The sequence below is a fragment of the Columba livia genome, chromosome 9 (genome assembly GCF_036013475.1).
Source record: "Columba livia isolate bColLiv1 breed racing homer chromosome 9, bColLiv1.pat.W.v2, whole genome shotgun sequence".
NCBI classification, from domain to species: Eukaryota; Metazoa; Chordata; class Aves; order Columbiformes; family Columbidae; genus Columba; species Columba livia.
The window spans coordinates 1409325-1427182 of NC_088610.1; the positions used below are offsets into that span (position 1 = coordinate 1409325).

A 17858-nucleotide genomic window follows, 5' to 3' on the forward strand; every position below is an offset into this window, starting at 1 on the left:
TAAAACCCCCCGAACAAATGAAAAGCAGCTTCTTGCTGTAGAGCCGGTGTCTGCGAGATGCAAACAGAAACCGGGAACCTGTTCTGCATCCCGGCCTTCTCTTATTCTTAAGAAAATATAAATAGCGGGCTTATACGGATTGTAAGCAGTGGGAAATCAGTGCAAATATTGCGATTCACAAGCCCGTGTTTTTCCCAGAGGATCATTTGTTCGGAGGCTGCGGTGAGACTTACGGCATTGCCTATTGGAGGTGGGAGCGAGGAGTTACGTGCAAATAAACCACGGTATCTATAAAAGTGCGTTATTTCAGTACAACACAGCCGTGAAACCCGTGTTTTTCTTTTCAGATTTAACAAACCAAGTGGAGACGACGGGGCTGAAGCTGCAGAAGGTGACGGCCGAGCTGGAGCACTACAGAAAGCTGTTGACGTAAGAGCTCTGTGCCGCATGGTTTTGCCACTCTGCGTAAAGCTGAACAGCTCGCTGCTTGTCATGGTGACTCGAGAGGGTTATGGCCTATTAAAGGGTCTGTATTTCTACCCACCTGAGTCTGTTGGTGGCAGCAGGGCTGTCAGGTCAGGTCGGTCCCACGCTTCATTTAACACACAAGTGAAATCCACATCACTCCTGGACTAAAAATCTATGTGGAAAGTCATATTTCACATTGTAGGTTTGGGATGGAGGGAAGGGTGCATTGAAACTAATCGGAAACTTTAGTATTTAATCAGTGACTATGATTTAGTTGGTTTTTCCCCAATATAAATTTGCTGTGACTTTCCCCCTGCACCAGTGTGTTATTGTGGTTTGTAATTTTACTGTACCTATGGTTTTAAGTGAAGAGTATACAAAACCTGAATTAATAGAGCAAAAAGAGGATGTCAGCAAAGACATGTGGGAGCTGAGAACACCTGTGATCTCTGCATTTCTGTGCATAGAAAATCAGCCAGAAACAGCAGCAACCTGTACAATGCACAGATAATTAACATTATTGCTTCAAATATGGAGCTGAAGAGTCATGATCTAGTCCCGCCAGTCTCCAGGCCAGCTACCATTGGTCTTTTGTATGTTTTTCTGCAATTTAGACAAGGATTAATTCTTTTATGGTGCGTACTTTCTGGATTCGGTTCCTGTATTCGGAGGGTCTGAACGTAACGAAGTTGCAAATATTTGGAGTGCTTAGCAACAAAATATTTTAATGATAATACAAGCATTGGGTATGAAAAATTAAGTATGAGTATTTCGTGGACACAGTTAAATAAACAGAAAGGGTTTCCAAATGCAATATTAAAATTTCGATGTAATATGGGTACAATTTAATAAAATAACATATTGTAGATCTGTTTAAATGTAAATATGAAGCTTAACCATGGTTATTAACTGGTGAAATGATGACATCATGACAAGAAACTTGCAAAGTTTCCAGCCCTCTTAGCTACTAAATTGTTATTTGTTCAGTTTTATTTGTATCTTACTTGAAACTTCCATCGCTGTTGCAAGATCTCATTCCTTGTTCACAACATTGCGCTTGTTTAGATCCTGGCTTAGGCTGGCTAGAACTAGAACTAACTGAACTTGTTGTTTGATCCTGGCTTAGGCTGGCTAGAACTAGAACTAACAAACAGAACTTGTTGTTGTCTGCCTTTATAACCAAAATAGAAAATGTGAGTTAGATAATATGTCAGTAACGTGGTGCTGGGGTTGCTGCATGAGCAGGGCTATCAGTGCTTTGGACAAACACACGGGTTTCTCATGTTTTCTTAGGGTGAAATCAGCGGAACTTGATGTCTGTCAAAATGAACTGAAAAAAATGAAATACGAAAATGGGATTTCTGAGTCGAGGTAAATGCTTAAATTCTATGTCATAACATAACATACATAACAAACATAAAACATAACAAACATAAAACATAACAAACATAAAACATAACAAACATAAAACATAACAAACATAAAACATAACAAACATAAAACATAACAAACATAAAACATAACAAACCTAAAACATAACAAACATAAAACATAACAAACATAAAACATAACAAACCTAAAACATAACAAACCTAACATAACAAACATAACACATAACAAACCTAACATAACAAACATAACGTAACATAACATGACATAACATACAGATTTCTGAGCACTGAGAGCAAAAGAATTATTTTATTATTTTAATGGAGATTTTACACGCTGTTTTTTCCTGGTTTTACTTTCTAGTTTTGTGCTCACGTCACTAGATTTAACCTCATAAACAATATATAGCTCTTTGTCTAATGTCTTATTTTTCAGTTACAATTTCTGTCTGTAGTATCTGCCTGTGAGTGAGAGTACAGGAACTGCAATCCTGACGCTTTATTTCATGTGTAGGCTTACGAAGGAGCTCAAGGAGAAGGAGGAATCTCTCCTCCTTTGCCAGCAGGTCTGCAAGCACCTACAGGAAGAGGTGGTGGAGAAGGAGAAGAAAGAAGAAGAGCTGAAGAGGAGGACGGGCCGCTGGGAAAGCGAGCTGGAGGCGCTGAGGGCCTGTCTGAGGCAGGCGGAGGAGGAGGTGGCGATGCTGAAGCAAGAAAGGTAATCGGGGCGTCTCCTGGCACCGCAAAATAACAGTAAATTTAAAAAAAAAGAGAGAAAAACTTCCTTACTTTGCAGTCCAGAGCTTCAGCTCCGGCTTCATCTAAACACCCTTTTATTGTTGTTGTAGCTGCTGTTTGTTACGTGAGGCTTGTAGAGCAAACGCCCTGGAGAGTTTATATTCCCATATTAGCAACGTGCAAACTGTAACAATGCTGTAAATAGGACCATATGCCAGGTTATTGGATATGGTTTAGTATTTGGTGAAGCGTACAGGCAACTTCCCGCCAGTCTCGTTGTATTTTGAAGGTTCTCTGGTATCAACAAAGCTGCTGTTTTCCCTCTAATTACTTTTCAGATGTAGGAAATAAGGTGCTGAGCTTCTAAGGGTTGTCTTTCCTGGAGTGTTGTCCAGTTTGAGTGCCGTTGGCTTAGATTGCTGCACTTACCAACAGAAACCCGCTTTTTTTTAATTGCTTTTTAATCTACATATCCAGTTTTATTCCTAAGAACCACACATTTGTTTTTACCATTTAAAAGTGTCCTGCTAGTAAATTTTCAGTTACTGATACGTTAGCTTGTCTTTTATAGGCAAAAGAGAAAGTGCGCTTCCCTCCTCATGGCATGGCAATACATGATTTGTGTGCAATGGAAAATCTATTCAGAAAAGTGGCTTTAGGAGAGGACAGACATGTTCTGAGAGTGATGGACACCAAGGGGCATTAAGCTATTTTAATATTTAAAGGGTTTGGATATTCCCTGTACTTTAGTACCTGCATGAAAATATATTACATGTTAATTGAAGAATATTTCCCTTCTACTTAAACCCCAGATATGTGAGTTGTTCCAGGTGGTACATTGCTAATAATCTAAGTTACAAGAATATAAACTCTCCAGGGCTTTTGGTCTACAAGCCTCACATAACAAACAATAACTCTAACAATAGAAAGCACTCAATGGTTTTCATTCAAAGCCTATTACAACTTTTTAATTAATGCTAGTAATATCCTGAGTTCATTGAATACAGTTTCTGGTTTGAATATTGTAACGGTTTTTCAGTATTCTTCAAAATTTGACTTGAGAAGTATTAACAATATCTGAGGTTTAAATATGTGTGTGTGGAAGAAAGAGCAAGTATAGTTTGTTCTTTAACACACAGAATTGGTAAAGCGCGTGGTGGCGTTCTGCAAATGCTGAGCAGTGATTTCTGCCGTGCCCCGGGGCGCCCGGCAGGGTTGCTGGGCTCAGTGCACAGAATACCAAACAAAGAGGAAAAGACGAGCTTTGGCCACAAAGGATTTAATTGCAAGAAAATGGCATATCCCCAGCCTGGGCAGAGCACGCATTTACATACGAGTTTTTGTGGTTTCTAGGGAGTTAATGCTGATTTCTCATCAGAACAGAACAGAGCAGCTGCAGGAAACATTAAGACAGAAGATGCGGAGTGAAGATAACTGGAGGGAGAAGGTAATGCTGGAGGGCCAGTTGGCACCCTTTCCATTTCTTCTGTATTTCTTTTATTCAGCTGTAGTGAGCTGTCAGGAATGAGGACAGTAAACCAGATACCCAACTCCTCAAGCGCAAACACGTCGATAATCTTTGTACAGCAGGTTGTGATGGGTGATCTCTCTACGTGGGTTGGAACTGAACGCAGCAGGTATTTAGTAGGAGTGTTCCCAGACTTGGCAGATGCTCAGGTGTGATCCAGACTTCCCAGGTTTCGGGGGATTTGTGAAGTGCCCGTGTCAGGAGTGCAGTCCCCTGAGTGCCGGGGGTGAACAAACAGCACCCACCCCGTTCTGTGTGCAACAGTGTGGGTTATACACCCTATATACCACAGTTCTGCATGGGGAAGCACACCAGTACCTGGATTTGTTTCCTGATCTACGTGGCAGAGAAGCGTAGGAAAGCAGGTATCTAACACTGAAGTAGTTTCCCAGTAAAAACAAGGTTATGCGTTGTTGGCAAGGAGGAGGGAACGTGGAGCCTTCCTGCTCGCAGGTTAGCTGAACTGAAACTGAAGATTGCTGTCTGTAAAACTAATCTATAAAACAAATAATAAGCGAATGAGCAAAAATATCCTTTCCTTAGAAGATGGGTATTTGCAAGCAAAGCAGAGCTAAACACACAAGCAGTTGTAGTGTAGCGGTTCTGGAGTGACCAGGAGTTGTCAAATAGCAAAAGGCAGCGGGGTTGTTATCCGCAGAGCTGACGAGGAAGGCGAGAGGTGTGTGGGTGCCCTGCTGGGTACCTCCGGCAGCTCTGGGTGCAGGGTACAAGTGACACGACGAGAGGAAACGGCCTCAAGTTGCGCCAGGGGAGGTTGAGGTTGGATGTGGGAACAATTTCTTCCCCAAAGGGCTGTGGGGCATTGAACAGGCTGCCCAGGGCAGTGCTGGAGTCACCAGCCCTGGAGGGCTGGACAGACAGACATGAGGTTCTCAGGACATGGGGCAGTGATGGGGTTGGGGAAATGGATGGACTCGATGAGTTTGAGGGTCTCTTCCAACCAAACTGATCCCGTGACACGTGCTGGTGCCATCCCTGTGGCCGTTGTGTCACTCATGGCAGTTAACCAACTTTCCCCCCGCCAGCTGCATCGTTAACGAGCATCATCGCGTTCTACAACGTTCGTTTGTATCTTGTTCATTGTCTTTTAGTGTGTACTTGCGATGTCTCGGTTCTTGAGCTTTGACCTTTGGAACAACACTTGGGTTTGAGGTCTGCTGTGGAACAACATTTCCAGCTGATTTAAGAACCAAACGTGCGTCCCCACTGGATGTGCTAATTGGGATTTGGAAAGCTCTTTACCATAAACAACTGTGAGCATGTAAACTTGGTTTTAATCTGCAACTATTTTACATGAGCGCCAAAAAAAATCCCAAACTAAATAGAAGAAATTAAAAAAAAACAAAAAACTGTGAAGGAAAAATTGAAAATAGTGTTGAACAATAACTCTGACTTTTCTGATTTCAGCCTTACGTAACTGGTGACTAAAATTACTGTCTTTTTCAGTACATGCTAAGTGTCTCAACGCTTTATTTAGTCTCTGGAAAATGTTTGGCCTACTAGCAATTAAGCTCGGTTCCATTTCTTTTAGAACTTCTTAGCCTCTCCGTCGCAGGATATAATTTTAGAATGAGGTCAGGCTGTCTGCATAATCACAGCGTATTGTTCAACCTGACATCCCAACAAGATAAAGACCCCGCTAGGAGGAGAGAGCAATTGCAGCTGGGGCGTCGCAGCCATTAGAATGCAGTACGGCAAGTGCTCCGCAGGCGTTCGCATCAGGAAAGGGATCAGAAAAGTGACAAAGTGACAAAGTTCTCCTCTTCTTGGGTCAGGGTGCCATCGCGTAAGTGTAACGTGTTCCGCTTTCCTATTGGAAATACAGAAAAACCTTCACTTGGTGTCATGGAATTGAAGGGAAAAAGAGCTTTCACCAAAGATTTTCAGATTAACGTAAACATTTGCTTTATGAATTTTTTAAAGTATTAATTAATGATGCGCATGTAAGTGGTTTTAAGGCAATTAGCAGCCACTCTACTTTCTTTGAAGATAAACTGCCATTTGATTTCCTCTTCTGGTTATCAGCTTTGTCAGCAGCAAGTGTTAAATGTGAAGAATGCCCAGATAATCTTCAGAATGGGCTCCGGTTTCTGTACTGCCTTTATTTTTAGTCTTTTTATCAAGTGGCATCAAACATATGATCTGCTCCTATAGTAATATGTCGAGTTAATCAGTTTGGTTTTCTACAATTAGAATCCTAACTCCTATATAGAATAATGGGGAAGACATTTCAATACTAATAATACTAATACTAACACTTATACTAATACTACTGCTAATAATAATAATAATAATAATCATCATCATCATCACCAATCATCATCTCCTCTAAGAATCTTACAAATACGCCCGTTTCAAGGTAAACCAGTGAGGAATTTGTGCCTATTCCATGCCCAGAATTGGGTATATTTTGATTTTAAAAATAATGAATATTTTCCGCATAGTTAGGGAGAGTTGTTATACTTTTGCTCATAATTTGTGTGTGAATGAGATAATTGTAATTAAGCTCATTCTGGGCTTTTCTGCTTTTAATAATTTTAATCATCAGCCTGGTGTTGTGCGTGTTTAATGTGCCTTTCGTCTTCTTTCAGCGTGATGCAATTAAGTCCATTAGAATTCAGCCTGCAGAAACATACTATTAACGTACGGGGTTTGGAACAACAGGTTCCGAAATGCAGCCTCCGGGATTTCCTCCGTAATCCGGGCAACTGCAGGAAACGGTGGCTGAATTGCCTAATTCACGGGATAAATTGCTATTCTCTCACAAGGCTGAGGGGCGAGAATAACAAATTATCTTATAAGAAAGAGTTAAATATCTTAATATTTGAATATTGAGTTTATGGCCTGTTTTTAGCAGAGTAGATGTCATTTATTATATATCATTTTGTTGCATTTGAAAATAATAATGACCAGAGTTTTACCTTCCAGCAAAATAATCATCTGTTTTAAGAACCAGCTGAGTATGTTGTAATTTAGTGCTTTCGTAGTGATTTAGCGTGAAGTTCAACCGCCTAAATTTAGGCTTGTGAGACCCTCCCGGGGCTGCCCAATGTGCCCGAAACGCCCGTCTGCCCAGTTTCACCTCCCTTCATTTACGGTGCCGTGGAACACGACAAATAGTTGAAGATGAGTCGCTCTGTATCATTAACAAACTCTTGTTCCCCAGATGGAGATGGGTCTGGCCAAAGGCGAAGCACGACACAAGGAGGCGATCCTTAAAGTCAAGGAGGATGCCAGAGTGGAACTGGACATGGAGAGACAAAAACAGCAGGAATTAATCGCAAAATACCAGCGAGATCACGAAGAGCTGCAGAAGAAGGTGCGTAACGCTCCAGAAATGCGCTTTCTGCCAGCAGATGATGTAAACTCCTAAGAAATAGCAAGGGAAGGAGTAGAACCTTCTTTTCTCCCATTTTTCTTTACCTGCAGTTCATCTATGTCCATACGCTGTAGTTGTTAGTTCATTTTAAACTGACATCATTATATTTTAGAAGCTTTGGACTGTTTCAGACTACAACAAGTTATCCCAAACCCATCCATGCTGGTTTTTTCCATCCCAAATGAATTCAGCACCGATGGGCGAAGGTCCCGTGGCCACTGAACCACAATTCCCAGCTACCCAGACCCACAGTTGTGCAAGTTTTATACAGAAATTGAAAGTTTTCCCTTAGTTTTCGAAAGATTTGACACATTTCTTGAGAATTCTGGAAAAAAAATCAAATCAATTTGATGAAATTATATTGTTATTTAAAATCTGTTATGGGACAGAGTGTTTTAAAGAGCTGATGCTAACAGTTCGGCTGAGTTCACTTTACAAATATTTGACTATGATTTTAAACCCCTGGGGAAATACTGGCTTGCGGTAACGTGGCTGTTTTCCCATTTTTTACTCCTATTTCTCTTTTGATCTTGGACGCACTAATTAATCTCTCTGTTTGGAGTGAGTTTGGATCAATTTACATCTCTCTGATATCCTTTCAGGGTATTATGTAAATTCAAAGCGTTTCTTTTTGTCTTTGAGGACATGTACGTTTGTATTTGTGTTTTATTTCCCGAAGTCAACATTTGTCTGATTCTATATACCTGGAGGTATCCACTGAATGGAGACTAATGCCATTTTTGTCTCATCTCATGCAGATCCCAGGTTTAATATCCAGCGCCACTAATAGCTTAAGGGTGGAGACTGAAATTCTTGAAAAGAAGCTACAAGATGCCCAGATCAAACTTGCAGAGAAAGATGAAGATAAAGAGAAAGAAATTCAGAGCCTTAAAAGACTAATTACTGAACTTGAATTCCAGCTGACAGTGGAAAAGAACAATAACGAGTCATTTCTGGATAATATGAGGAAAGAAATTAAACACAAGTCAGATGAACTGGAAAAATTAACCCAGGAGAGGACCCAGCTGATTCACAGCCTGAGCCAGGTCCAAGAGGAGGTAGGAGCACGGCCCAGGAAATGCTTTGCTATTTTTACCGAGGGACATGCGCTTGCTAAAATCATTTGAAGCATCTGTATTTCAGCCCCTGGGATGTGCTGCTTTAAAAACCATTGAAATGAAAAGATTTCTAAAACAAATCCATCATAACGGGTAGGAGGGTGGGCAGCAGAGGAGAAATCACTTCCGAGAGCGTCCCGCGGGTTTTGCGCCGTCTCCTGTGTGTAAATGCTGAGGAGTGACGTTCAGAGGAGCCCGGACGCGGGGCAGCGCTGCGGGGTTTGTTTCCTTCACCCCCGGCAGTTCCACAGTCACACTTGTTGCCTTGTGGCATTTTGCAAGCCGTGTTTGTTTCTGTTTGCAGAACACTCTTCTCCAGGAGACGGTGCGCAGAGAGTGCGAGGAACGCTATGAGCTGACTGCAGCGTTGACTCAAGCCAGGGAGCAAGTTCTGCAGCTAAAAAAGCTCAGTGGAAACTTCCCGTTATCGCCGCGTTCCCTGACTCGGGGCAGCGTAACCTCTGCTTACGGGCAGCAAAGCCGCGGCAGCCCTGGCGCTGGGAAGGAAATCAACCTCTCCGCACAGTTTGGGATGTCGAGAGCTGCCAAGGCCCCCACCTCGGGTAAGCGAAGCAGCGGCGGCACGGGGGGTTTGCCGGCCCCGAGCCCTCCGCGGCCCCCCCGAGGGAGGACGGCCTCGCTGAGCGAGCCCAGGAGCGGCATCGCTGCCGCTGGTAGAAGGCAACTGAGTCAGCTCTGACAGCGCCAAACACACACACGGCGCAGGGGAAACCATTTCGGTGCATCAGACGACCGTTCACTTGTGCACCCTGCGGCCGATGCAACGCATGCGTTTCTACAACTTCAAATTAAATTATTTTTTTAATATATTTTGAATGCAATAATGCTTCTTTGTCCATTGCATATCAGTGCAATTACACGCTATCTACATTTAAAGATGAGAAAAGTAAAAAAGAAAATATATAGTCTCTCCTAGACGAGCGCATCTTCAATAGGTGTAATTAAAATAAATGCCAAGTTCAAACACCGTTTTCTCTAAGTGCTTTGTTGGAACTTTCCTATATTGTGTGTTCTCCCTCGTGACTTAATTGCTCGTTTCTGGTGTAAAAAACTGCGGAATGGGACTTTTAAAATTACGTGAATCCAGTAAATGCTGTTACATGATGTTACGCACCCGTACAGCAGTGGAAAGGGCGGCGGGGCGAACCCCGCGGTAGCCGCTGTCGTGATTTGGAGTTTCATCCTGGAATGTTTGTGCCGAAGAAGAGGAACGACGTTCACCTGCGGACTGTTCTGCCCACAATAACATCGGTGTGAAGCAAAACCAGATGTGGGCAGCACCCATCCCCTCTAACTCTTACTGTTGGTAACAGAACATATCCCCAGTTCCATGTTATATCCCTTGGGCGGTGCAAACAGGTCTGATATAAAATCCAGGCTCTCGTCCACCGCTTTGCTGTTTATGTCCCATGGCAGCTGCAGGAGGAAAGAACGACTGTGTGGTCACAAACTGTAAAAAAAGGGATAGCAGGTAAAATAAACACGGCAGTCACAGCAATAATGTTTCTGGCATGAGGATGCATATAAATAATGCACCCAAACCAAGTCAAGAACAAATATTTCCCTTATTCCCCCTCCCTCACAGAAACCCAGGACTCCTACTGCTAAGTAATAAGCAAAATACATAAATGTCAGGACATATTTTTTTTTATCAGCTTTTAAAACCAAATTATTTTCATGTAGTGAGGGCAAGTTCAGGGGTTGTTGCCTGATCAAGACCAGCAGCTTGTAGAGGCCCCAATCTTTCCATAAAGCGATAATCCCTGAACTGGGGGATCCAGTGCACCAACATACCCTGTTAGTACCGGATCTACCCACGTGTTCATCCAGTTGGAATTCTTGCTTGCCATTGGATCAAAGCGCTTGCCATACGTGCCATAGATATGCCATAGATATAGATACGCTTGCCATATGTATCAGACTTCTATTCCTAATGGGATATTACAAAATGAAGCGGTGAAAGATCTCGTCTATTAAAACGGAGGATAACTTTGAAGCGAGTGGGTGTGCGTGAGCTGGGAGCCCGGCCTGGGCTTTGCATGTGGAGCTTTTCCAAGGAGGAAGGAATTAGACTTGAGAAGAAAAAGCATCTTAGCAGCATTAAAAGTGCATGAGAATAGAAACTGGAGGCAGAGGCGTATGGCCCATACATCATTAAAATGTATTCATCACAAAAAAAGATAGTCTATCTTGATTTTGATTTGAAGAAACAGTGCTGGGAGATACTCCCTGCTTTACATTCTTGATTTGGCTCCCAGCTTTTTCTATCTGGTTTCCTTTGCAGGAGCGCTGGGCATTTAATACAAAGGAACAGAAGAATGAAATGGGGGAAATTCCCCTTCTCAGACAAAGCCCACACATCTTTGGGTTTAATTATTTTAAATGACTTTACCTAACAAAGAGGCGATGTTCGATTTCATCTTTAATTGTTAGAGGTGGTTAAGCGTATTTTACCCAAGAAAGAATAAACTCCACATGCAAATGCAGTGGTGTGAAACAATAGAACCAAATATGCTTAGTGCTCATCTGGGGGATTTTTTTTCATCCTCAAAGCAGAGCACAAAATTAATTTTGGTAGGCTAATAAAAAGGATACTGCACGAGATTCATGTTTAACACCGGAAATATAATTTGTGTGATGGGAAATAGGAGCGTCTGGCATTGCGCTGTGAACTGCTCCCTGCTAATGAATGGAAAACGCTCCCAAGCAAGCGGGGCCAGGTCCCCCGGATTATTTTTGCTCATGTCTCTGGGGATACCTCGATCTCCTGAAACACCTGCCTGACAACCCTGCGACAACCCTGTGACAAACCTGAGACAACCCTGAGACAACCCTGCGACAAACCTGAGACAAACCTGAGACAAACCCGTGACAACCCTGAGACAACCCTACAACAAACCTGTGATAAACCTATGACAAACCTGAGACAAACCCGATACAAACCTGAGACAACCCTGCAGCAAACCTGAGAACCCTGCAGCAAACCTGAGACAACCTTGTGATAAACCCATGACAACCCTGTGATAAACCTGTGATAAACCCACGACAACCCTGTGATAAACCCGTGACAACCCTGTGACAACCCTGCGATAAACCTGCGACAAACCCACAACAACCCTGTAATAAACCTGCGACAAACCTGTGACAATCCTGTGATAAATCCACGACAATCCTGTGATAAACCCATGACAACCCTGCGACAACCTCGTGACAACCCTGCGACAACCCCGCGACAAACCTGCACTCCTTGTGGTTCCCAAACGGGTGAGCGGTGACTCCGTGTCCGCGCAGGTGGTTCTGTCCCCAGCAAACCACGGGATGAGCAGCGACCAAAGTCCCCCCGGCCGTCCCAGCTCCGTGTGTCCCGCTGCACTCCCACCGTGCAGGAAAATGACCCTGAGGTTCCCTGGGTGGCGGTGGTCACGTCAACCCATCGCCCCCTGCTTTACAGCCGTTGGTTGGACGGTCCTCCCTGCTGTGCTGCCCATGGAAACAGCCACAAAAGAACAGGTAAAACTTTAAAAAGGTTCTGCTTTTAAAAATAGTTAAGACAAAAAATGCCTACAACACGTATTACACCTTATCCCCATCCCTTTGGCATGGGGTGGAACTGGATGATGTGAATGGATGAATTCACTTTGCTATAAGCTACCTGATTAATTTCTACAGAAGGAACACAAGTAATTATCACAATGGAATAATTAGTCATTTTTAGTTCAAATATTTTACGCCTACTACATTTTCAAAGACGGATTTTTAGTGTGGGTTATTCTTCTATACACATTTTAGCATCATAATCTTCAAACAAACCAACCCCAAAAGTCTTTCCAGGACTGCTTTAGTATCTGAGCAAATATTAAAGGACAAGAATAGCTCAAAGGGACAGCACATCATCCCGTATAAATGAACGTGGAGCAGAACCGACCAGCAAAACTGAGTCATTTTCAGACACGGTTGCGCACACACAGATATTCTCAGTTTTCATTTACCATCTATTTGCTGTCACACGCTGAACAAAAGGGATGTGCTGATGGAGGAGACGCTTCGGTTGATGCAGGAGATGCTTCGGTTGTGAATCTCGTCTAATTGCACCAGAAATCATCGCTGTGTCGAGTCTGAGAGCAGCATCAGCCCCTTCAAAAACAGATTTAGCTCTTACCTTTGCTCTGTGAGTCGTAACCTCACTCCCCAGAGCACAAAAGGGTCACACTGCGGGTCCCAGCGACTCCTCGCTCTCCTTTTCCAGGCTGGGGGTGATGCTGGCTGCTCGGATTTTATATCTCCTCAAAATCAACCCGTTCCTAAATGTCGGGAACACAGAGGTGATGACACAGAACCATTTAGCCCATAAAACCTGGCTTTGCTGCTTCCTCAGATCCACAAACGTACAGGAAATGGTTGGTTTGGGGAGCCTCCTGTTGCCAAAGAAACCTTCAAGTTGATGAAATACCTCATTTTACCAGTACTGAATGTCAAGTTTATATTAAATTATATCTTAATAAAATCAATTCTTAATAACATAAATATATAATAAATTTATATTTTAAATATATATTCTGTTCCACTTGGAAAAAAGAAAGAATTAATTATGTGACTTGATTATGGTAAATCCAAAAGAAGTTGGAATTCAAACCACAAGTCGAAACACACGGGATTGCGCTTCAGCAGAAAACCAAAGTTCCACTCTTCACCTTCTTATTTGTGGAAATCCGGAGCAGGAAAACAACATCTGGTACAACTGGTGCTCCAACCCACCTCGTCCTTGTCCGTCCCACGCTGGACGTGGCCGGGTAGGAGGACGGGGGGGCCAGAAACGCTTCAAAGCACCCGAATTCCCTGATGTCAGAGCGACGGGACAATTTGGTGGCAATCAGAAGCCGATCGCTGCGGCCGGTGGTGTGTGAAAGGTCTGCAATGATGCAAGCCGCCTTTGGACGAGGAGCAGCAGGAGGTAACGAAACAGCCCGGTCAGACTGCACGGCAGCAGGTACCAGCGTCTTTTAAGAGGGCCCTTCGTGGTCTGTTTTGCTCCAGGCACAAACACAAACAGGCAGACAACCTGAGGTCTCTTTGTAGCCTTGTAAAAGCAAAATTAAACCAAAAATGGGACTGAATGGGGCACTGGTACTGAGCTTTACAGTTGTTGGTGCTTAGGCTGCAGATCACAGAATCACAGAATGGACTGGGTTGGAAAAGCCCTCAGAGCTCATCAAGTCCAACCCTTGGTCCAACTCCAGTCCATTGACTAGATCACGGCACTAAGTGCCATGTCCAATCTCAGTTTAAAAACCTCCAGGGCCGGTGAGTCCAGCACCTCCCTGGGCAGCCATTCCAATGCCTGACCACTCTCTCTGCAAAGAATTGCTTTCTAATCTCCAGCCTAAATGTCCCCTGGCAGAGTTGAAGCCCATGCCCCCTTGTCCTATTGCTGACTGCCTGGGAGAAGAGCCCAATCCCCACCTGGCTAGAACTGCCCTTCAGGTAGTTCTAGAGAGTGCTGAGCTCACCTCTAAGCCTCCTCTTCTCCAGACTAAACAAGCCCAGCTCCCTCAGCCTCTCCCCATAGGGCTTGCGTTCAAGTCCCTTCCCCAGTCTTGTTGCAGTTTAAGCAGGATGCCACATCCCGTGCTGGAAAGCCCCGGTGACACGAGGTGTGTGCTGAGAGCTGGGGGCTTCAAGGGGGACGTTGTGAGTGACCAGCTCAGACAGGACTCATCTTAAAAACCATTTACAGTGGAACCCGACGTCCCAACCCGGACATGGGTCGGTCTCAAGTGCCACCTCAGAATCCTCTGCAAGGCTCAGCGGGGGAAATAAATCACTGAGCAGGGGAAATAAATCACTTCCCTACCGCTTGGCTGTGCAAACCCAGTTTTGCTGGGGTGTCCGTGCTCCTCAGGTGACTTCTCTGCTTTACTGTGACCTTGTTGCCAGCAGCTTGGTGACTTCAGGCGGCTTGCTCAGCAGCTGTTTCTAAAGTCAATGCAATTATCATTAGTTAATTAGTATATCTTCAGCAATGGATTTCAGGTGCAAACCCTTAGTTCTCAGCACCTGATTTTTAAAAGCCGGGTGTCTGCCCTGTACCTGCCACGTTTGCTGTGTGCACGGAAACTGCACCATCTCTGTTCTGTAGTTTTGTGTGGAAATGGCTAAAATTTGCCCTTTTCCTTCAGGAACCAGCCCGGGGCAGCTGCTCGCTCAAAGCTGCGCTCGTGGGGACCAGAGACAACACAGACCTGGGAACGCAGTGGATCCTTCTGCCACCTCCCGCAGTCCTGGAGTCGTCTGTTCATGGTAAATCTAGGAAATAATAAAGTCCTTTACGGAAAGGTAAGAAAAGTTGGAGCCATTAGGATAGGACATTGCTGGAAAAAGCTTGGAAATGTAATCAAAAATGGCTCCTTGCACTATTCATACCAACTGCAGAAAGCAGGGACCTCACAGATAATTTTTATGAGTGAACAGAGATGTGCCCAGAGCCACTTTCGCTCCCTCAACAGTCACTCAAGGGCAATAGTAGAAATATTTTGAGTGTGTTTAAGCTGCCGGCTCTTCACAAAACACAACCAAACCCCGTTTTAATGGGGAACATAGGTGTGCGACACACAAGACATGGGTGCCAGATCTGCCTTCCCTGGGTGGGAGAAAGAGGCTTGACTTGTATTTTTGATGCTCAGCAGGGAAATCCTGGCTAGGGGGGACAGCAAAAATCAGCCAAAGGCTGGAAAAATTCAGGGTGGTCCATGCTGGGAGCAATGGGATGACATTTAGCCAAGGAAAGTTTCGTTGCGCTCCAGAGGAAAACGTCCTCAAGTGGTTGTGTCGGGCTCGAAAGGTCTCGGTGGGGCAGGAGCCCCCGTGCTCGGGTCATTCACAGCGGGCAGGGAAAAAATACCATGGAAAATGCTGTGTCAGGAGCAGCCTGCGCTGGCAGGAGCCACCGGACCGCCTGACATCAATGGTATTTTCCGTCTCCCAATTTACGTGACGTGGAAAGTGATTTATTCCGCACGGCACCGCTTTGCTGCAGTGGATGAGGCCCGGTGGGCGCGTACCTGCTCCGGACTCGGATCCTTGAATGCGGGGGTCTCAGAGGAGCCGCCACAGGTTCTGCTTTGCTGGTGGGGCTGGTTTGAGGGTTGTGATCCCGGGCAACGAAACCACTTCCAGGTCCCTGAGAAATAAAACAACAAAAGCATCAATAACGCGCGTGTTGCCCTCTCTTGGCTTACGAGATCGTTTTTTCCCACGTCTGGGCCAGCTGAGAAACGCCGGGTTTCATCGATCATCAACTTCTATGGAAACCCCACTCAGCATCCCTTATCCAGCTGTTTCCCGTCCGTGGGAAGCGCCATAACCTTTGTTTTAAGTCACCAGTGCTCGAGCGGTCATTCTAATCGTCGTAAAGTTCTGAACAAAGAACCACATGTTTGTCTTGGGAAAAGCGCCCAAAAAGAAGTAAAAAAAGGATCATCAGCAACAGCCAGAAAGTGTCGGGAAAGGGGTCGGCTGTGGGGAGTGATTTACGGGGCTGCGGGTGTAGCCGAGCAGCAATATCGCCTCCGCGCTCTCAGGCAGCGCCGTTGCTGACTTCGTTCCATTTGCTGATGTCTTGGTTTTTTGTGGTTTTTGTAGATTCCTTCTAAAACCACCAGCAGCACCTGGTGGGAGGGCAGGGGAGCGAGGCAGGAGTTCATCTGCTAACACTGTGCGCGGGGAGCGGTTTGATTTGTCATTCCTGCGCTATAAAGCGACAGGGTAAAAAGTTGCTTCTGAAAACCAGGGCTTTCCGTTAATTTGTATTTATAGGAACTATTTTCCTTTGGCTGGTTTTGGGCAAGGATGTTACAAACGCACTGCGCACAGCCTCAGGGTTTGCTCTGGGGACTTGGTTTAAAGTAGCACATCTACTGGTGAAAAATTAATCCCTGGCCTTGTAATCAGCAAAAGCTTAATTAAGCAAGGTGTAAGCAATGCAGTTCGCAATGATCACGTCTTGTCTCCGCGTAGACAGCTCGGACGTCAAAGGCTCCGCTCACGTTGCCGACACCAACCTCACAGTCCCTGCTCAAAGCTCCCAAACCCCGGCCAGGCCGAGCGGTGCGACCAGAGGATCGCACAAGAACCGCACGAAAAAGGAACCTGACACAGGTGCCTTTGCAAATGGGGCTCCCCAGGATTTGATGTGGCATTAAATAATTTTCATCTAATTCTCCTGCAACAGAAAATATGTGCAAACACACCCTCAGACGGACACACACACTTGTCTGATGGGCTGAATACCCTTGTATGCCACAGCTTATTTTATTATCTTGGTAAGCCTGACTTACCTGCTTGGTGTCCCTCCGCCTGTGCTGTTTATCTCTGGTCACGTCCCAGCAATGCCAGAGGGTTTCCCAGCCGAGGGCTCTGCTGTCAAAAGGACACCCTGCTATTTATTTTATATATTTATTTTATACATTATATCTATTATATTTATATATATTTTTATATATATAATATTTATATATTTATATATATTATTCACCTGCCATCTCTCCGGCCAGGCGGCCTCTGGGCATCACGCAAGGGGAGCTCATTTGCTGCCACTTTCATCAAGTGTCTGTGTGTTTTGCAGTCGCAAGGCTGGACGAATGTGAGTTTAATCTGGTGAGGAAACGGGACAACAGCATCCCGCAGGTAAAACGAGGGGGTTCGTTCTCCTCTCCCCGCCCGGTTTCTCTTTCTAACAAGTCTCTACATGTGGATGCAGAGCCAAAAGGGCGAGCGAATGTCTTGGCACCGTTTAGCAGCCTCCCGGCGCAACGTGGTCAGGAAGGTACGAGCAAACATGATGAAGACGTCCCAACGCTGCCACGACAGGTCCTGCAGCTGCAAGGTCAAGTTCAGCTGCACTCACCCATGCTGAGGAGGGTCTGGGTGGAGCAGGAGGGTGTTGGGTCCTGCCCGAGCATTTTCGGCTCCGCTCTTGCTGTTGGTGGCTTTGCCGTTGCCAGGGGAACCCCTGAGTAGTTATAAAACAAAAACCAGCCCCAAGCCGTATTGTGTCAATTAATGCAACCAGATGTATTTCCTCAAATAAGAACCATATGTCAGAGATAACATCTCTGTTTGTTGCTTGCGGTTTCCTTGATGGCAAACTACTGTGCTAGAATCCATTAGCGTCTGAATCGTGGTGGATGAAAATATGGAAC

The 17858-nt window shown here is 44.8% G+C and overlaps 1 protein-coding gene across 15 annotated transcripts in view; it reads left to right on the forward strand.

Annotated features, from left to right (window-relative positions):
- LEKR1 (leucine, glutamate and lysine rich 1) overlaps positions 1–9625 on the forward strand; it is a 39682-nt gene extending 30057 nt beyond the window's left edge. For 3 of the 15 annotated variants that reach the window (XM_065073403.1, XM_065073404.1, XM_065073406.1), the window contains 7 exons: positions 348–429; positions 1762–1839; positions 2371–2574; positions 3948–4041; positions 7310–7462; positions 8281–8580; positions 8945–9625. In XM_065073403.1, coding sequence (XP_064929475.1) covers positions 348–429; positions 1762–1839; positions 2371–2574; positions 3948–4041; positions 7310–7462; positions 8281–8580; positions 8945–9340 — 1307 coding nt within the window. In that variant the 3' untranslated portion in view covers positions 9341–9625. Of the gene's footprint in view, positions 1–347; positions 430–1761; positions 1840–2370; positions 2575–3947; positions 6418–7309; positions 7463–8280; positions 8581–8944 lie in introns of those variants that run through there. The other 12 variants (XM_065073405.1, XR_010474565.1, XR_002419700.2 and 9 more) reach the window with 12 other exon arrangements.
- The last annotated feature ends 8233 nt before the right edge of the window (positions 9626–17858 follow it).